We start from the raw sequence: 22,043 nt of genomic DNA on the forward strand, positions 1-22,043 counted from the left end.
TACAAGAGGATCTGCTTCTCTCTAGCCACAGCTGAATGGACCAAATGACCCTTCCCAGGGACTTTTGAAATAGGGCCTTTAGATTTTTGCAACTCAGTATAAGATATACACGTGGGAGCTGTCAGTGATAACCATTTTTCTGCCATGTGGACTGGGAAACAGAGCAAGACAATCTTCACTGAAAGAGGGGAATAAAGCAAAAACTCAGCAGGAAGTCTAGTGGTAGAGGCGGGTGAGGGGTGGCTTTCTGTGTATCCCAAGAATGCCAGGCCAGGTTCCTAACAGTTCCTGGAGCCCAGCTGTATCTTTGGGTTCCATGAGACACCTCATCGTCCCTTCCCAGATCTCTAACCAATCAGACCTGCAGCCAGGTCTGAAAACCACTGAAGTATAAACGGGTAAAATGTACATTAAACCTTGCTTAGGTGATAACATAGAACATAGAAAAGATCAACTTTATTTTCAAGTATTAAACATTTACTCTGTAAAAGACAAAGCCACTTCGCATTGCACTGAAAGAACCAAAATATGTTAACATAGCCGCCTGTCAAAACTATGTCACTCCTTCAGTCAATGAAGGTGGCATTTCAAGTCAGTAGGGTAAGAATGTATTATCAATCAATGTTGACTGCATAGCTGGAGAGGGTTGGGCATTGTGCTAGGCCCAAAGGATGCAATGACCAGGAAAGAAAAGGAAGTATACCCTGCCCTAAGGGAGGAATTGACATGAATCAAATCAAACAGATAAATGCAAAAATAATGTGCTACGTGTCCTATCACGGCAGAAAATCAATTGGTCGTTTACCAGTATATATAAAGTATAAATGGATTAAATATTGTACATGTTAAAAATAAATGTAAAAATCTATGTCCAATAATATTGTTTACATGTAGAAATTTACAGAATAAAGGAACAGTTTCCAGGATTATTAAAAAAAAAATTTAATAATTTTCTTAAGGCGCTCTGAATGTAAAGATATCTAATCTCCCAACTATTTCCTGAGATTTCCTAAATAGTCTACTTTAAGCCAAAGGGTAATTTATTGTTAACAGTTATTCAATTCTGGAAAACCTAAAGAAGTAATGAAAAGTCAGAACGAACAAATCGAGGCTGTAGCTACTTTGACGAGATGAAGCTGTCTTGGCCGAAAGCCATCAGGCTGTCATAGAAGCAGCCTCCCAACTCTACACCTGGCCAATCACTTTTTGGAGGAAATCCTTGAGCAGGGAAGTTTACCCTACATCCTTGAAAGTAGTTAATCTCCTAAGAGTGACTGTCTATTGAGGGAAGGAATCCTCTGGAAGGGGCAAGGAGAGGAAAGAGGTGGGGAGGGGGGCCTGCCTCGAAAGGAAGATCTCCAGGCCTCAAGCTTCCCCAACTCCTCCCTCAGCTTTGGGCCATATTGAGCTCAAAGACTAGGAGAATGAGGGCTGAAAACAAAAAACAAAACCTACAACAATCCTGAAAAGATGGAGGAAAAGTCAGAGACTTTTTATATCACCAACCAGCCATCCCTATACCTAACACGTCAAAGTTAAAATTTTATTAGCACTCACCTGTATTTTCTGGATTAGCAAAAGTTACAGATTACAGACATTAAATTCAGAAACTGGGGAAGTGTAGGACGCTGAATAACACACCAGCAATAAAAAACAGAGCCCACAAACACTCTGAAATCCCCTGCTGGTTTACATGATAATCCTCCAAAGTTCCTTTGTGCTCACAGGTGATAATGCGGTTTCAATTCAAAATCAGTGAATGCCGGGCTGCAGACAGCTGCTTAGAGGAAAACTGAACACTATTATTTATTCTAATCTACTTTGGTTTGCCTCAGAGTTTTCTTTCCCCATACAACCTGTTATGGGCAGATATTGTAGTGCTAAAGAAAGACACTTATTTAACCAGTGTTACTGGAACAAACTCACCTTATTTAATATGTCCCTTTCTCTCAGAAGCTCATCCATTGCTTTCTTATCAAGTTCTGCTTGTTTCTTTGAAGCCTCCATCTCTAAATCACCAGAAAGAAAAATAATAAATAAATATGGAGTCAACCTAAGAAAGTATCTGCCAAAGCCAAAGTGATACAAAACTACCTTATATGTTTACCTGTAGCCATAAAAATGTTTGTTAACTGTTACACAATCTTCATTATTACTCAGTGAGATAGGTCTTCCTGTTCACTAAACCGATGGAAACTGAGGCTTAGAGAAATTAAGTCACATACCAAGGGTCTGCAGCCAAAAGGTGACAGGGCTGAGACTAGGAGCACGATTTCTCTGACTCCAAAAAGTTCTTACTCTTTTTAAATCTTATTATACAACCAAGTAGAAATACAGAAAGAAATTAGAAATAAAAATAAACAAAAAGAAAAAATTCAAATCAACCACACTCTATTTAGGATTTTTATATGTCTCTTTCCAGACTTTTTCCTCTGTAAATATAAGTGTTATATAATTATAAGTATACATACATTCATATATATATATATATATATATATATATATATATATATACACCAAAGGGAATAATAGCATACATACTTTTTGTATCTTGCTTTTATAATTAACAAACATAAAATAAATGCCTCTCTATATTATAAATGTGCATCTACATCAGAATTTTTGATGACTCCATATTTCCCATATGAAAATAGATAACTTATTTAGCCAATCCCCCTTATAACATTTAAGTCGCTTCCATTTTATTTATTTGTAATTATAAGCAATAATCCTGGGAAAGTTCTTGTTCATTTGTTAATGTAGAAGAGGGAGTCCTGGATCATAGCGCAGTAAACAAACAAACAACAACAACAAAGAATACATTTCTCTTCCACTGCCAAATTTCTCTCCAGAAAATTAATAGCAATCTAAATCCACACCAAACCACCACTGGGTATTATCATTCTCTTTGATCTTTTGACAATCTGATAGATCATTAAAACTAATAGGCCTGTATTTAATTTACATTTCTTTGATTAGTAGTGAAGTTGACTACTTTTTCATGTCTAATTACCATTTATTTGTATTGCTGTTTTTCAAATTGGCCACACATGCCAATTTTTTTCATGAATTGTTTGTCCTTTTTGTAGATTTATAAGAACTCTTTATATATAATAAGGATACTAACTCCTTGACAGTATTTTGGTCAATTGCTTTATAGTATATAGTCTTTGATACATATAAAAATTTAGCTTTTATTTCACTTAAATAAATCTCTCAACCTCGGCCTTATGCTTTCTACATCTGGTGTTAACTTTTTTTCCCCAAAAAAGTCGCTTGTTGTCATGCTACCATTTTCTTAATAACCCAGACTGCACCCTGCTATGAAACAACACTTTTATCTCAAGTGATAATCCGGGGTCTTTCCGTGGCCTTTCCAGTCTTTTTCACTGATGTGTTTATTCGGACATCTTCATTATACTATTTAATTTTTGAAGCTTTATAATATACTTAAATAACTGCTAAGGCAAATGCTTCCTCATCACTCTTCCAGAATTTTATGACTATTGTCACATGTTTATTCTTCTGGAGGAACTCTAGAATCAGTTTTCAAGTCCCAGCAGTATAACTCACTGAAATTTTTATTGGAAAAATTAAATGTATAGATTAATTTAGACAGATTTATATCTTTATCATATTAAGTTTTTTCATCCAGGAACTTGGTGTAGCTCTCCATTTTTCAAGTCTTCCTTTATGTCCCTCAGTAGAATTCTGTAGTGCTTTTTATACACAGGTCTTGCAGATATCTTGGTAACTTTACTCATAGATATTTTATTACTTTAGTTGCTGTTTTGAAAAGAGGTTTTTCCATCATGTATTCTAACTGACTCTTTGTACAGAAGAATGCTACTGATATCTATATATTAATATTTATTTTATAACCTGACACCCTATTGAACTCTCGTGAGTTCTGGCAGTTTTTCAGTTTGTTTCTTGGGTTTTATGGTAGCAAAAACAAATGGAGGACTCATCCTCTAACTACTATGTCCAGTGCCATCCTTTGATCAGGCACATCAGAAGAAAGAAAACCTTAAGAATAAATATCTATAAAATAACGAAAAGAAAGAGTATGATGACTTTTGTAAACATGATTTAAGGATGAAGAATTGGGTTCCACACTGAATAGATGACTTTTTTTTTCCCAAAGCTTAGAACTATTGCAAGCAAAAATACAGAAATTTAAATATGGAAATGTTTTGAAAGTCACTAAGCCAGTTACAAAACAAGCTTTACAAGTTTTTCTTCACATGACTGTATGTCACTGTAAACATTAGATTGTAAATTCGTGCCACACTGTAAGTATCCTGAGTGCAGGGACCTCCACGCACCCAATGTCTAGCACAATGCCTGCACATACTCGTAGAAGACACTCAGTTTTTTGAGTGAAAGAATGAATGGATGAATGAATGAATGAATGAATGAGGAAATTGTCAAGATAAGCTGCAACTGCGTCTCAGTAAAAGATTTTTTTGCCTCATGTCTTAGAGGGAAAAATACCTACACTTCTCAGAGGTTTACATGACAAATATTTCTAATGATGTTATCTGGAGATTTAGATTTTACCTAACTTTTAGCAAGGCGATGTATGTTTTTATGTTTTTACATATGTTATCTCAATCAGTGATTTACAACTCACAGCAGCACGTGAGGTGAATGCAGTGTTTCCTGCCTCACATGTTCTGGTACAGTCAGAATTCAAACCCAGATCCTCTGTCATCGAGTCCAGGGCTTTTTCTGACACCTAATTTGACTAGTATACCCTGTTTTCAATTATATTCTTTTCAGAATGAGATAGTATTCTATCTTATTACTGGTATAAATGGTAATATCTGGAAAATAATAGATAACATTTAGCAAGTATGTGCCACGTGCCGTCTGCAAGGACATTATGTGTATTAGCTCATTTCATCCCCCAACAGCTAAATATGATGGAGGTGGGACCTACACCCAGAGTTTGTATCCTTAATGATTATTCTGTGCTATACTGCCTCCTATGGCACTTAAATATTTCCTCCACAGGTGAATGTGAGAGCTGATAAAACAAGTGTTTGCCATATGATAAAGTACTAACAGAGAAAAAAAATAGAAGCCACTTATTTTTGTCCCATTGCTTCTTGGTACAATATTGTATCAAATACTGCTAATGGGGGACATTCGTTTTCATATTTTCATTTATCCCCTATCTTCTGTGGGGAAAGGGACTAAAGCTAAAAGTCATATAGAACCCAGACCTAACAGTATAGATGTTATTTACTCCACTGACAAGTACTGAACAAGACTTTGGGCTGGATTTATACTGTGCCAATATAGTCTGCTGAAGAATTTTTTAAGGTATTGAAAATGATGTCCCCTCCATATTGTCTACCTACCCGTTTCAACACTGTTTTACTGATTTCATTTGGTATTTTTGTGTTTGTATGCCTGGAGCCCTAGTTTGCCAAATGACATTAGTCACCAATGAAACGTTATAAGCAAATTTTTAAAAGCACAAAATGTTTGCTGGTTTACCTCTCTCTAATCCCAAGATCTGATTTTTTAGAGTTTCCTTGTGCTGTTCTACTTCTGTCTTTTGATCTTCAATCTGGTGCAATTTCTTATGGATTTGATCTTTGACTTTGTTGAGCTTCCCAATGTCAAGTCGCATTTGATGGACTTCGTCCTCTTTGGCCTGTAATTAGTGAGAGAGAATTAACCAGGGATACTCAGTAAATAAAGGGCTGGTGACTGGATGATGGTAAACTCAGAACCAATAAATTCTTCCTATGTTATTGTGAAGTTGTTCTATCGGATTAAATCAAAACACACACTGTTTAGTTCTGAGGGAAATTGAAAAACTCTATTCTCTGAATAAAATATGTGGCTATATAAACTAAAATAATGAAAAGACTGATTAAACCCGATGTCTCAAGGCACCAGTGAATGCTGAATCAAACAAGGTAAGAATGCTGAGTTGTGTGTGTCATGAATGTGTGGATTTTGTGTACAGATGCTATATTCAAGTAGCAATTTTCATGGACTCATAATGTGATCTTTCTCAGAAGGTTATTAACATGCTACAAAATATTCAAATACTCTTTTGGACCCACGTGGCCACTGTAGCGCAATTACATACACTAGAGAAGGGGTCCTCTTTCCTCAGAGGATGTTAATCTATGGGTATATATGTGGACAGGTGGACAGGTGGGTATATATATGGACATTAATTAGCAAGTTTACATGATGGCAAAAGGTACCAAAACAATAATTTTAGCATAGGAAAGCACCAGATTTTAGCCTATGGACGTCAAGTTTTACAAATTTTTTTCAAATTAAAATTAAATTATTTTTTTATTTTTTAATTTTGCCATTCTTAGGATTTACTGGAAAAGCAACCAGTGCTTCTTCCACAAATAAAGGTTAGCAATTATCCCCAGCACTTGACAATGAGGAGATTGAACTTAGCTGGGCATGTTACCCTCAGACTATCGGTGGAAGCAGAATCCCATAGGCTGAGGATCTGATACCAAAAATATATCATCGTTCAAGGTGCCCATTTGTGTAGTCAAAGGAGAGAATTAATGGCATGAGTACTTTCACTTTAATTTCACCTTAGGGCCTCATATATTATTTTGCTTAAGTAGTCGTTTCATTTCTGCTTTAACTTACAGCATTCTCATAAAGAATGGTTTCAAGTCAAACCATTTAAATGTTCCTCAGCCTTAGGTGCTACAGGACCCAAATTAGTTGACCTAAGACCTATTTCAATTACAACAATAAGATACTCTAATTCAGTAGTTATTAATCCAGACCCCATGATTAGATTTCAGAAAAATCCTGGAAACCTCTGGGACTGTGTGCAAAACAAGATACAAGATGTAAGTAAGTGTGTGTGTGTGTGTGTGTGTGTGTGTGTATGTGTGCACGCACTTTTATCAGATTCTCAAAAGGGACTGTGATGCAAAATTGTATGATTCACTACTCCAATACATGTATTATTCTTGATCAGTCACTCTTTTTATACCCAGTATTCTAACATAATCAGAGTAGGGTTTACGGATTCTGCAGAATTAGTGACAAACATAGAGTTTCTCTGTTAAGTATGGAGGCATAAAATATGTATCCAAGTATAAAACTGTTGTCCAAACTTAATTAGCAAGCATACTTCAAGGAAGAAAGGGAGAAGAATAGGAGCCTGTCTTGAAATTTGCAATGGACAGAGTGAAAATCCTGCTTCTACAACCTTAGAAGTAAATATCCAACAGTACCACTCCATCCCCCACCGCTCCCATTCCACCTTCTCTGTACAAGTAATAAACTATAATCTGACATCTTTGCTACTTGCTCTTGGAAATGGTTTCTGGCTCTGGGCAACTGGTTTCTTGCAAGGCTAAGTTACAGACATGAACATCCGAGCTCGGTTTGGAAAGCATTTGCATAATCATGTGATCAATAATCAGGTTTGTAATTTTATAAGTAAGAATGGAAGGTGTCACACTATCTGCTCCCAGGCATGAAGCAATCATGGTAGACTTATGCCTGCCTCTGATATATCAAAGCTGATAGAGGTTACAGAACCAAGGGCTCCGACTGCACGGCAAACCTATATTAATAGGGAAAGACGGAGGGAGTGCTAGGTAACAGGTATGTCACTTGGTGTTTACTTTGAGCTCCAGTGCCTTCTGCTGGTTTTCCTGGGATAGCTGTTCGCAAGTCAAACTGTGTTGTTCGTTCTCTTGCTGAAGTTTAGAATTTCTCATCTGAAACTGCTCCAGTTCCTTTGCAGCTCTCTCATTCAGTATCTGAAAGATGCAGAAGGAGCTGATTGTTGTTTTTTAATCTGATTACAATATCTGCATGTATACACAAAGGAGGCCCTGCAAACCTCCTGGGACAGTCACAGCAGCCACACTTTTTTTTTTATCTTTATAGAAATGGTTCTTTATCCCCAGTGAAAGCACTAACACACTCAAATATGATGAATGTTAAATGGCTGAGGAAAATGACGCTTTCTAATGAATAACACAGAGAGGAAAATTTTTTTCTGAGAGTCTTGGGAAGTCTTGTTCACAGGTGGTGGATAAATATTTTAATGCCTGTTTGCCATTTGGCAGGCTTCATATATGCAACAATTGCTATAATCATTGCAAATGAGCTAGAGATTCAAACGAGTTTTATCTGCTGTGGGGCTCAGAAGCTACATCTTCAGAAGCAAATTCTGCATTAACATGCCCACAACATTTTAGGGAATAGAATCCTTCACTAATACCAACACAGAGACAATTTTCCTTTAATCCAACTTAAGTCAAAACCCTGGAACAGCAGTGAAATGATTTCTATCTGCCTGACTTCAGTGTCAGCCAGATTTTCCTCTTCCCTACCTTGACTATACGTTTCATAAAAACAGAGGATTATATTTTATGGCGGCCATGTCTATTGGGAGAAAATTGGGAAGATGAAAGGATATCAAATGGGCTGAAGGGGAAAAAGAGAGCAGACGGACACTCCAAAACAGAGTTGACCCTTGAACAACACTGGGATTAGGGGCGCTGACCCCACACACAGTCGAAAATCCAAATAAAACTCTGAACTCACCCAAAACTTAACTACAGTCATCCCCCAGTATCCACGGGGGAGTGGTTTCAGGACCTCTGAGGATACCAACATCCGCAGATGCTCAAGTCCTTTCTACAAAACGGTGCCAAACCATGCATACAGTCAGCACTCCACATCTGTGGATTCCCAACCACAGATTCCCAACTGTGGATCCAAAATGCTACTTTCAATCCATGGTTTGTAGAATCTGCGGATGTGAAACCAGCAGATATGTAGGGGCAACTCTATATTTATTGAAAAAAATCCACATAATTGTGGACCCGTGCAGTTGAAACCCCTGTAGTTCAAGGATCAACTGTATAATTTCCGTGCAAGCAAGAGTGAAACATGAAAAGAATCCATCCAATTTCCCATTAATAGGGACTAAATAAAATATAGCCAGCTATGCTAAAAATGAAATTGTTTTACATGAGATCTGGATATTGCTGAACAAAGCACTACAGTTTTATCATCATGTTCGAAAATCTTCCAACTTTCATTCCCAAAGAAGTCTCATGTTTTTCTCAAGGATAATGCATGTTGTATATTATCTATTTTATTTCTGGCTTTATGTAAAATAAATGAAGCAACTGACAAAAAAATGTATTCTAATATCTATTTTTTTAAATAGAAAAATGCTATATAGCTTGACAATTCTTTGGAAACTTCCTCAGAGAAAATATTTTCAAGAAATGAATTTGTTTCAATTACATGAATTGCTTCTTTAAGAAATGAGGAAAGACAGGCTAGCGCTATTACCATTTGAGTTGCCTTAAACCACTATTACAGGGGAAATGTTAAAAAAATAATAGTACCATATTTAAAATGCATAAAGGCTGACTAGGGTTTCCTAAACTTGAAACTTAAGAATAAACCTATTAAAAAATAAATCATGTTATATTCACACAATAGAATACTATACAGCTACGAGAGTGAAGGCTCCACTGAGCGCTGTCCAATAGGACTTTGTGCAATGATGTAAATGTTCTCTATCCGCAGTGTCTAATATGGAGTCTTCTAGTCACATGTGTCTATGGAGCACTTGAAATGGTGCTAGGGCAATCAAGGAACTGAATTTTTGATGCCATTTAATTTTGAATAACTTACATTTAAATAGCCACATGTGGCTAGTGGCCACCATATTGGACGGTGCAGTTCTATAACTACGTGGCAACAACAGAAATGAATCTCACAAACAGAGCATGGAGAAAAGGAAGTTAGACACAAAAGAGGACAACCTGTATGATTTCATTTCTGTAAAGTACAAAAACGGGCAAAACTAATCTCCGCTTAGAATTCAGAAAAGAAGTGGCCTTTGGGGGAGAAAGTGACCAGGAAGGGGCACAGGGGGACTTCTAGGGTACAGTTTCTTAGATTGGGTGCAAAGGACAAAGATGTGTTCAAGTGGAGAAAATTCATCAAGCTGTGCACTTGTCATTATATACTTTCCTGTGTGTAGATTATATATTGATAAAAGGTTAAAAAGAAATTAATTAGCTGTTGGAGCTGACAAAGAAAAAGGAGGTTATATCTACCTATAAAGGAGGGTATATCTACCCACAAGAGCCTTTCAAAGTGCTAAGCTTTTGTTACCAACATCAATAGTGAAGGGAGTTTACTGCTTTCCAAAGAAAACTCAAAATGCCCCAATGGGCCACAAACCACAGCGCCATTCTCACTTCTGCGAGGACCCACCAAGCAGCCCACACACAACACACCTTCTGCTCCTTCAGCTGCTGCTCCAGCTTCTGGAGCTCCTCCTTGCTCTTCTGCACATACTGCTGCAGGGCCTTAATTTCCGTCTGCCTGTTGTCCATGTCTGTCTGAATCTGCCTGAGCTCTTTCTCTAGTTTCTCCTTCTTCCGAGACTCCCGAGAAGTTTCATTCTGACGTTGCTGGATTTCTTGTTGGAACTATGGGCACAGAAAGGACAGGGAGGAAAGAGATGAACTCCTCGCCAGGACAGGTTTCAACCTCCCTCTCTCAGATCCTTCATTTTCAGGGCAGCCGCTTTGTGGTAGCACTTCCCCTGTAGGATAGTCATCTTTGAAATCCAGTGTTCAAACTTTTCAAGAATATTCTGTATTGTTTTTCAGAGCCTTGACACCAAACATCCACCCTGATAGTGGGAACAAATCCACAAAGAATGATACAAAAACCGATTAAATATGGAAGCCCAGAATTCTAGAGAAGTTAAACAGGGAAAGAATTCATCCAATTCTCCATCAATGGGAACTAAATAAAATGTAGCCAGCTACCCTAAATATGAAATTGTGTTGTACAGGACTACTGGATATTGCTACACAAAGCACTATAGTTTTATCATGATGTTCAAATTCAGTGAAAGGCCTTTCTCTTGTCTCATGCTCAAAGAAGTCTCATGTTTTTCTCCTAGAGACATGACTTGTGTGTTATCTGTTTGATTTCTGACTTAATATAAAAGTGTTCAGGGGGTTCAGCTAGATGGCTTCTTTACAAAGGAAAAGGGCCAAGGGAACTACTTCCACCATCCCCAGATGCAGGATACCCTGGTCAGCACAGGGGACATCTTCCAGAATTGTAAGCAGTGCCCTGCCTTAGTGACTTCTCAGAGAATGCTGAGAAGAGGGACTCAAGTAAAACTGCTCTTGTGAGAAAAAACCAGAAAAACAAACAGAACAGTGGATGCTTCATTTGGGCAGTGGGGTAAATATGAGAGAGAAACAAGACAGGGAGACTGGGGAAGGACAAAACATCCTTCTGGAAGGTAATGTTCCTTCCTCGTGCCCTCCATGGCAAAGCAGACCTGACTGATTGCATGCTCAGCCTCTTCTTTGTGTTGCTCCAGTTCCTGCTGCTGTTCAGTGGTCTGAGCTAAGGACTCTCGTAATTTCACCACTTCTGACAAGAGCTGGTCTCGCTCCTTTGTCACTTCTTCTTTGAACTTCAGTAAATCTCGGATACTGAAAAAGAAGAACACAGGAGTCAAAGTAAACGGCCACCTGTTCAGGAGTCCTTCTTATCATCCTCTGAGCTCATTTTCATGGGAAAGACTTCACGTCAAGGATGAAAACTATCCAAGCGTGAAAGAGAAAGATCTTTATGCCCTCACATGGGAGCTGTTTGTGAGTTGTTAACTGAAAAAGAAGTTCCAATAATAACATAACATGCATAATGTAATCCCTGTTCTTATATTTAAGAAATTACAGTGTGTGCGTGTGTGTGTGTGATAGACATTTTTTTATGGAAGTCAAAAAATAGACACCAAGGGGCCGGCCTGGTGGCTCAAGGGGTTAGAGCTCCATGCTCCTAACTCTGAAGGCTGCCGGTTCGATTCCCACATGGGCCAGTGGGCTCTCAACCACAAGGTTGCCAGTTCAATTCCTCGAATCCCACAAGGGATGGTGGGCTCTGCCCCCTGCAACTAAAATTGAACACGGCACCTTGAGTTGAGCTGCCTCCCGGATGGCTCAGTTGGTTGCAGTGCATCCTCTCAACCACAAGGTTGCCGGTTCACCTCCCACAAGGGATGGTGGGTTGCGCCCCCTGCAACTAGCAACGGGCAACTGGACCTGGAGCTGAGCTGCGCCCTCCACAACTAAGACTGAAAGGACAACAACTTGACTTGGAAAAAAGTCCTGGAAGTACACACTGTTCCCCAATAAAGTCCTGTACCCCTTCCCCAATTAAAAAAAAAAAATCTTAAAAAAAAAAGACACCAAAATGTTTACTGGTTATCTCTGAAAAGTAGAAATGAGGGTAGAAGAGTCAGGGGGTGGGGGTGATTTTTACTCCTTAGTTTCCACACCTTTGTGTTATTTTGAATTTGTTACAATAAGACTGTACTGCTACTGTCAACTCTTGTAATTAACACTAAGGAGATGTCAATTTAGGAAGTTGTTTGTTTAATATATCCACTGGAGGCCTATGATCACAGCTATAAATTCTAAAGTAAAGTATAAATGTAAACAAATAATATGCATTGCCATTTTTCTATCCATTCACCCATACAGTTTCTCCAAAAAAAAATGCAACCCATTTTCCAACAACAAAATTTGGAAAATCATTCATGATGCCAGTTTTTAGAGAGTACGTGATAATATTTGTTGATTTGAATTGTAAACCAGTTACTTCCACATTTCAAAAACCATTACATATAATATGGTATGACTTTCTGCAGAATTAGCATTCTGAAAGTAGAAAAACTATATCTGATATGACTTGTGCCGCAGAATTAATGTAGAGCAAGGCAGCTACTTTAGAGCTGAGAAAGCAGACGACTTGCATTTGAGGCCCTTGCAGCTGACAGTCATCAAATGACTGTTGGGAACACAATAATTTGATGATGTTTATTTACCAACAACTTTGATATAACATAAAGGAACCTTGAAAACCACATTAAAACTCTGCTTCAGAAATAAAACCTCGAATTCTAAGGTTACTATGAAGAGAGAAGCTACGCCTGAGTGTACTGGTTGAAGATAAAATTCTGGGCTGGATAATTTCTTCAGATCTCCTCCTCAACCATGAGCCACTTCTCGTTACAACACCTCCCAGGTGAATCAGTTCCCTCACATTGCTCGTCAATAGTTGCTATGATGATGGTTGACTTCTTTAATAAGAAACAGTCCATTAAGATGGACACCACGCCTCCTGTTTGTTTTTACTTGTTCCCTCCCCAATACCTGCACTTAGAACTATCTAGCACCATTGGATAAGTGCATCTAGAAAGCATAAGAAACCCAGATGGCAGTTAAATTTGGTGAAAGAAGCTTAAGGAAATGTATGTTCATTCTTAATTAATGCAAGGTTTTTCATGACCTGCACAGAGCTAGACTCCCGGAGGGAAGGTAAAGGTGTCTTTCTCCAGGGAGTTCACAACCTAATGGGTACAGAAGCACATCAACAAATACTTTCAGTACAATGTGATCAGTGCTGTACTTGAGGCAGATGTTGGGTCCTAGGGAAACAGAGAACACAGTGACTCTTCTGCTGGATCATTGAATCTGAGGGTGGGGAGGAGCTTAGAACAGAGATGCTGATGATGAGGAGGTTAAGATGGTGTGTGAGATGGGTCTCGAAGGATGCATAGTTGTTTACTGTGTGGAGAAAGAAAGAAAAAGCATTCCTGGCATAGAAAACAGCATGTTCAAAGGTACGGAGGCATGAGTAAGCAAGGTGTTGCTGGACATGAGTCTAGCAAGGATGGCGGGGGCAGATCTAGGAGGGCCCTGAAAGACATGTTCAAGATTTGGGGCTTTATCCTTTGGGGATGTGTAGCTATGGCAGGTGTTTATGCTGGAGATGGAAGCATGCAGATATATGTTTCAGAATCATACATCTGGTATGTGGACGATGGTAAAGAAGGGAAAAGTCTCTTTGAAGGCAGGGAGACCAGTTAGGAATCTACTGCTAAATCCAACAGACGATGGGAGGCCCAAACCAAGGCAGTAGCACTGGCAATAGAGCAGGGGAAACGGAATCGCGTGATGCTTAAAGACAATCAACAACATGATGAAGTTTTAAGGGATGAAAGAGGGGCAGGGGCGAAGAGGAACTCTGCTTTCTGGCCAAGAACCTGAGAATTCAGAAGGATGGTAATAGAACTAATCATGCGGGGGGGGAGGGGGTATGGGAGCTGGAAATCTGGGCAGAAAGGCAGCCCGTTCCATTCCACACAAGTTTGAGAGAAATAAACCTAAAACCTTTACTCATTTTGAAACTGTAATATTGATTTTCATAAAGCCAAAAGTTTAATAGAACCACCAATTAGGAGTTCTTGGGTATGGAGAAAGGGAGTATTCAAAAGAAAAAAAATAGCAATAGACAGAACACTCCGGGAAACCCACAAAGAAGGAGAGTCGTGTATCACAAAGGTGACACTGGCAAGCCCCAGGCTGTCTGTTAAAGGAGTCCCCTACAAAAGCGAGTTCAACACACATCAAAAAGGCACCACCTACTTGCTGTCCTGGTCCATCGATAGTCCAGATCCTTGCTCGACTAGTTTCGTTAGGTTCACTATTTCCTCTTTCAGGGCAAGAATTGTCTCCTTTGCCTTCTGCTCTTTATCATAGGCTGAGTCCACCATCTTCCAGGCCTTTTCAATTTCCTAGGTGGGCCACAGGATGTCAGTGAGAAAAACCAAACTAAGTTCCAGATGTAAGACAAACGGAGTAAACTGAGAATAATAAAACAACTGCAGTATAGTAGTCACTTATGGGGAGAGAAGAGTATATATTATACGTTAATGCATTAAATTTATATTGACTTACGGAATTGTTCAACATGAGCCAGTCCATACTGAACAGCAGTTTTTAGGAAGGGTATTGGAAAAGTGTCTTTCTTCTTGAGTAGATGAGAGTAGCTACAAAGCTCACAGACTGCAAGGACTGCTATAACTAGGAGGGTGTTTCAAATAAAAATGTTAAGATAGGTTTACAAAATTAAAAATGACAGCTTCTGTGCTTTTCATGTCCAGATATTTTTTTTTTTTAAATAAGCTTTATCCCATAAGGAATAATCTTGGATCCAAGCCCTAAATTGGAAGATCTTGATAGATTTCAAGTAAAAAGTGTATTTTTCCAAGTGAACTCCTGGATTGGCAATGTGAGCTTTACAACAATTCATAGCAAAGTGGTCCGTGCTGTCACCTAATTGTACACAACAGCCTTGGTACTTCCCAATTCCCAGAAATTCAAGCCCAGGCCTTCTCATCAAATGCTTACAGGAGAAAAACAAAAGCCATGGCAGGGAATGGAAACAATGACTCACGCAGCTTTGGCTTCCTTACTATTACGAAACTGCAATGTGGACCATGAACACTTGCAAGTGAACTCCAGCCATTCAAATAAATGAACAAAGCACAGTAATATTGCAATAGCCTTGAGTTTTACCCTGCCACTTAATTTTCTTGCAAAATTTCATCCAGTGGAATGTGAGTCCTTTATACAGGTAAGAACCTATTAGCTTAAGGAGAAAATATTCCACTTTCGTGTTGACAAGCAATAAAATGAGTGGTAGAGAGTATTTAATTAAATAAATCCATGTGATTACAATAGAGACGACTCTTGGGTCACTGCAGCACATAATTTAGCAATTCAAAACAAAATGTCAGTTTATGAGATAGGCTTTTCTGTAGCAACCATATATACTATTTTCAGCAAAACAAATGAGGGATATTTAAATGAAAATGTGATTATATGAAGACTTGTCCAAATTTACATCATCGATTAGATTTTAATCAATTCATGACTTCCATCCCCACTTTTTAAATTTAGAGTAAAAAGGAGGTTTTTAATCTCTCGTCATAAAATGAATTAGAGCCTTCTTAAGTTGGTTTTTCAGCAAAGAAAAAGACAACAGGGAGAAAAGAACACCTCAAAAAAAAGTCGTTTCTAACAAAACATCATATTTTACACAGGTCTTGGAAATTCTTTTGAATTGGCTGATGTTTAACTGGATGATATCAAGGCAATTATCTTAAAACTTTGTGAATGATTTCTCATCACTGGGCTTTTAATTATAAATTAAAATATCTTAACCTCTGATCTCCCTGAAATCAACATGGAACATTTATGTTTTATCTTCAAAATAATGCAACACACTTGAGGATGGAAAAGTAAAGCGTAAAACAAAGTCATATTTCCCCAATTACTCCTCCCACTCCAGGTCCCCTCCCCTCCCAGAATCCCTGTTCTCCCATCACGAGGAACTGGGGGGATCAAGGAAGAAGCAAAGGGATGCTAAGAAGAAATATAATGAAAATGATATTTCTGAGAATTCCTAAGGCAATCTCTCCTAAAACAGTAGAAAAAGTAGAAATAGGAAAATACCCTTAACAAACTATTATCATGAGATATTTAATTACTATTCATCTTGCATCAAACAAATCATACTGAGATTCCTAATATTGCACTTACTTATCTCTAATTTTTTTGTTGTTGTTGTTAACCCAGCATTTCCTAGAAACCAAGCCAGTAAGTAATGTTCTACATTGTTTCCTGAATAGTGAAATTTACCCAGGCTAATTATTTTCTTTAACAATGAACATTATTCCCTAGGCTTAATGAATATATAAATCATGTAAATGTTTACTTAATAACTCATTTACTACCAGCCAAGAGCTGCCAATATAATGAACAGATAATGTTTTAAATATAGGATGCATTTATGGCAGCTCTCCTTTGGTCCTATTTCTAAATCACTGACCTTCTTCAGGGATGCAATGGTGGTCTGATCATCCTGAGAGAGCTTCAGCGCAGTGGCGACCTTCGCGGAATTAACCACAATCTCTGCATTGAGCTCTCTGCATTTGGCCATCAGACGCTTTTCATTGTCATAAGACTTTTTCATGACAGCATGAAGCTTCTCATATTCAATCCTAAATCTCTCCAGACTTTTGTCTCCTGAAAGTTCATTGAGAACCTCCAGAAAATCCTTTTCGATTTCTTCAAATGCAGTTTCTTCCAGCATGAGTTTTTCCCCCTTTTCCTGGACAGAAGAGCAGGGATGGGAATGAGCATTGTAACATTTACACCATTACTATTCAGGAGTTACTGTTAATATCCATGAATAAAGGACCTTCACATAAGCAAAATAAAAGGCACTGACAAGTAGAAAATTTAAGACTGTATGATGGGAAGGGAACAACTATATGACGTTCATCCCCTGATGCACACATACTATGTGAAGTATTTCCTACCACATGGTGTTGTTACAGATGAGATTAAATGGGATCATTCATGTTGAACACTTAGCCACGTACCTGGCAGAAAGTAGGTACTCGATAAATTTTCATAGCTTTTATGATTATTCCAAGCCCTGATTCCTTTTCATTTCATTCTATTTCTTACTGCCCCAAAACTGCAGGGGGAACCCATGGCAGGTTGAGGTCAGACTTAGGGACATGTTGGTATAAATACCATGAAATAACACATATTCACAATGAAGCTCATGTGAAATATGGACTAGTCTCCTAAAAGATATTCCATCAGTTTTATCCCTTAAGAAAATTAGGCCAGGTCATCTCCACAAGTATACTGAAATGTCCCCTATGGAAGGCTCATGGCTTTTTCCACATTTGCTTTCCATGATGAGCTGGACAACAAATCATTTAAAAATATAAGCCCAGACATGGAAATGTAATTCAAGCAAGTCTGGCTATGCCTTACATAAGAACCCAGGAGTTAGTTATATGGGAATTCTTATTTCCCTGGTGCATGGGTAGAATTGTGTTCCCCAGAAAGTTATGTTGAAGCTCTAACCCCCAGTACTCATGAATGGGACCTTATTTCAAAGTAGAAGCATTGCATATATAATTAGTTAAGTTGAGGTCATACTGCAGTAGGGTGGGTCCTAATTCAATATTACCAGTGTCCTTACGAAAAGGGGGGTATAGAATTATAACTATGTGTGGCAATGGCTGTCAACTAAACTTACTGTGGTAATCATTTTGCAGTATATACGTATATCAAATCATTATATTGTACACCTGAAACTAATACAAGGTTACATGTCAATTATATTTCAATAAAAAGCAATGGAGGGGATTTGGACACGGAGAGACACACACACACAGGAAAACGCCACGTGAAGACGGAGGCAGAGATCAGGCTGATGTAGCTGCAAGCCAAGGAAAGCTAAAGATTGCTAGCTACCAGCACAAGCTAGGGTTTTACTCAGAGTCTCAAAGGGAGCATGACCCTGCCAACAACTTGATCTCAGACCTCTCGCCTGCAGAACTATGAGACAATAAATGTCTGTTGTTTTAAGCCACCCAGTATGTGGTACTATATTCTGGCTGCCCTAGCAAACTAATACACCTACTGCTTGTCAGATACAGCACAATAACACAAAAAGAATGTGCATGGTTAATATATTTGTTTATTCAGCAAATATTTATTGAACATCTGCTATATGTAAGCTGGAATGATGGTACCTGTAGGAGATACCCAGGTAAGGAATAAACAACCCTCCCACAGGAAACGTGTACATTAATAGTTGATGAGGTGTGTTTTCAGAGATTGGAAGTACATACAGAATTTTATTTCTGCCATAAAATGGATTCAAAGTTCTACAAGGACCTATACGAAGACAGAATTACTCCCAGCAGCAAGAATTAAGGCAAATTTTATAAAGGAAATGGGTTTTGAGCAGGCCTAGAAGAGAGAGTGGAATTTTCACAGGTGGATACAGAGAGAAAGGATATTCCTGGCAAATGGCAAAGCATGAGCAAAGGTTCAGGGCCAAGCAAGTGTCCAGGATTTGAGACTGGTTAAGAAGCTCAGGTTGGCTAAACTGTAAGAAGTATGACAGGGAGAAGGAAGGAGAAGACTAGACACGGAGTTATGGACAGACTGTGGAGGAGCTGAATGGCATTCTAAGGAATAAGGAGTGAATTATTTTCTAGGCCACAAGAAACCACTCAAGGCTTTTGAGCCAAGAACTGATAAGGTTTGAAAGATCTCATTTATGTTTGCAACATAATGCTTTATTATTATCTGCCAGGCAGATAGTCTACACTAAAAAGGGCGTTGGCATCAAAGCTCTATTGATAATCAAAGAAATCAACGGAAATGATCTTTAATCCTAATAATAAAGCAAAATTCAAATTCACCCCAAATATTTTGGGCAAATAGTCTAGTTTCCCTTCTGCTTTGACAAGACTGTCTTGCTCAATATGGAGAAAGTCTACCTATTTTTGATTTTTAAAAATATTTGTACTATTGATTAAATTTCTAAAGATGACATGTAAGCAAAATAGAGTCCTCATCTTAAAATAAATCTATAACATTTTGTGTAACAATATTAGTGCTATTGTTAAACTTAACAGAAGTTTTCTTCCTAACTAAAAACAGATTATTGCAAAGATCACAATATAGCAATTCCACAAAGGAGGAAAAATCATATTAAGGAAATATGGAGCTGCTGTTTGCTGTGTGCTTTCCCCTTGCTGATGCTAAACATGAGCACACAGAAAAATATACGACAGCAATGTTCTCGGTTCAATCCCTGTAAATGGTATTAATGTCAACACTTGATCACCAGCCTAGTGATTTGTTGGCAGACTAGGTTTTCCCTGTACACCTGGCACTTAGCACAGGAATGGAAAAATATCAAAGAAAGAAAAGTTTTAAAGAAACTTTTATGAACATAAGAGATTTTGTTCATATCGCTATTTAAAAATATACTGCTGTAAAAGCAAATCAAAACTAATCTCTTAGCTGTGACCAATAGCCAGCTGGTATTTATACTGTTATGGCATATAATGGTATCTACTTCAGAAGCATGGTTTCAGCATGAACTAATCAGAAAGGAACAGTGATGCTCCTTCATTCAACACTTACCTATCTGCCAGGCACAGTTCTAGGTGCTGGAAATGCCGGTTAGAGGGGAGAAGGAAAAGAGAGCTGGAGTGAAAAATGAGCCCAGAGTGGAAATGAAGACTTATGAAAGCAAAAGTGAGAAGTGAGATGAAAAATAGAAGGAAGGAATAGGGGAGATAATAAAAGGGAAGGGAGACTAAGCAATAATTATTTCACAGTATTGGTATCTGGGGCTTATGTCTGAAAAATGAAGAAGAATGAAATAAACCAAAATTACTAGTGAAAGAGAATAGGAGGACATATGCAAAAGCAAATAATAGGGAGGAAATGAAAACTAGAAGGAACAGGAGGAAAGGGGAAGAAAGATATGAATGAGTGTGGGTGCTGGCTATAAGTAATGTGGCCCCAGCAGTATGGATGCACAAGAGACATGAGAGTGATGGCACCCAGGGAGTGAGGAAGACAGAGGGTATGAAAGGGACTGTATGATAAGGAGAGGGAGCTGTTGACCAGAGGAAGATGGAGTTTAGAAGGGGAGACCAGATATGGAGGAGATGGAATGATACGGGGATGTGAACGGTATAGAGGAGACAAGAGAAGCAATAGGGGTGGAATAGGGGTGGGGTATGATGGTGATGACAGGAGCTGGGACCAGGGCTGGCCTCATGGGTGTGACCTACGCAGTGGCAAGGGGCCCCTTGCTCAGACAGGCCCCATCCCCCCGTCAGTTTGGTACTCTGCTGTCTCATCTTGAAATTCTTAATTTTTAACAAGGGGCTCTCAATTTTCATTTTTCATTGTGCCACACAAATTATCACAAAAGCTGATTCTGAATGGGACTGACCATGTGATGGGTGAAATGGGGGAGAGCCCTGATGGGGCCATGAATGATTTGGGTAGGGCCATGGTGGGTGGGGATTATGAATAGCAAGTGATGACAGGGACCCAATGTGGAAGTTATAAATGAGGGTACTACGGGACAGACAGGGGGTCTTTAAAAAAATGAAGAAATGACCCCTCATCAGTGAGACTGAAGATGGTGTGTACTACAATGTGGGGGAGTGAATGGTGGTCAAAGATAACACAGGTAGTGGTGATTGGCTGAAGAGCTTAATGAAGATGTGTCACAAGAGGCAATCAGTTGATAGGGAATCATGTGATGGATGGACAAGAGTCAGTGAATAGGGGTGACAGTGATGCCTATGAAGTCTTCTTGTATGTCCCCCACCCCACCCCCCAGTCGGTGAGACATCAATATGTCTGTGTATCTCTGTGGTATCACCTCACGTCTCATAATCTAAGGATGGGTGCCTGTCGTGAAATTTACACCCCGTTTAGCACAGTGCCAATTTCAATTTAATATCCGGGATGAGAGGTATCCACCCAGCTAAAGGAAAGACAGGAGGTAATGGGGCCAGAGGCAACTGGGACAGGGAACGGGTTGAGGCTGCGGGGGGGGGGGGTGGATAAGATGTGATGGGGAGAATATTGGAATTAGTGGATAAATCCATACAATAGGGAGGGGTCAAGGGAGAAGCAGCAGAGAGAGGGGGGCTGACTCCTGACCTCAGCCATCCTGATGTTCTCTGGGGGTGGCCTCAGAGGCTGCTGTGGAGATCGCAGAAACTGGGCCCGAGTCTGAGGACGGGGCTTTGCACTGCCCCCGGCGTCTAAAACCGCACGACGATATTTCTATTCCCCGCCGGGGGCGAAACTCGGCGCTCAGCGCGTCCTCCTGTCGCCTGGCAACCGCCACGCCCTCTAGAGGATGTTCGAAGAGGGAGGGGCCCCGGAGGCCCTCACGCCGAAGTACCTCGGAAAAATACGTAAATATCCCGAATGGGGCGGGACCAAGGAAAAAAGAGGGCAGTGACTCTGAGAGTCTGGGAGGAGTCACAAGGTGTGCGCAGAAATCAGAAACACCAAGAGAAAGGAGAAAGCGAATGGGAAGAGGCCACTGAGAAACAGGGAGCTGGCAAAGGAGAGCCGAAGACTAACGCTTACAAGGAAATATGGATCGGACGATTCTGGATGAGGGAAGGACCAGCAGCCACACTCCGCCCTCTGTGGCAAAGCGATTAGGTCACGGGAACAAGAAATAATCTCAATTCGAGTCAATTACATCCCTTATGAAACAGTTACTGTGTGCAAGACACCAGCAGGGAAAAA

The 22,043-nt window shown here is 39.3% G+C and overlaps 1 protein-coding gene across 1 annotated transcript in view; it reads right to left on the reverse strand.

The window, feature by feature from the left end:
• Positions 1-21,578, reverse strand: part of CFAP58 (cilia and flagella associated protein 58) — an 89,735-nt gene extending 68,157 nt beyond the window's left edge. The window contains exons 1-8 of the mRNA XM_033130845.1: positions 21,441-21,578; positions 16,759-17,040; positions 14,511-14,659; positions 11,357-11,513; positions 10,290-10,484; positions 7,641-7,778; positions 5,509-5,668; positions 1,927-2,009 (exon numbers count right to left, since the gene is read on the reverse strand). Coding sequence (XP_032986736.1) covers positions 1,927-2,009; positions 5,509-5,668; positions 7,641-7,778; positions 10,290-10,484; positions 11,357-11,513; positions 14,511-14,659; positions 16,759-17,040; positions 21,441-21,449 — 1,173 coding nt within the window. The 5' untranslated portion in view covers positions 21,450-21,578. The remainder of the gene's footprint in view (positions 1-1,926; positions 2,010-5,508; positions 5,669-7,640; positions 7,779-10,289; positions 10,485-11,356; positions 11,514-14,510; positions 14,660-16,758; positions 17,041-21,440) is intronic.
• Between the last annotated feature and the right edge of the window lie 465 nt (positions 21,579-22,043).

Source organism: Rhinolophus ferrumequinum, chromosome 16, assembly GCF_004115265.2.
Source record: "Rhinolophus ferrumequinum isolate MPI-CBG mRhiFer1 chromosome 16, mRhiFer1_v1.p, whole genome shotgun sequence".
NCBI lineage: Eukaryota > Metazoa > Chordata > Mammalia > Chiroptera > Rhinolophidae > Rhinolophus > Rhinolophus ferrumequinum.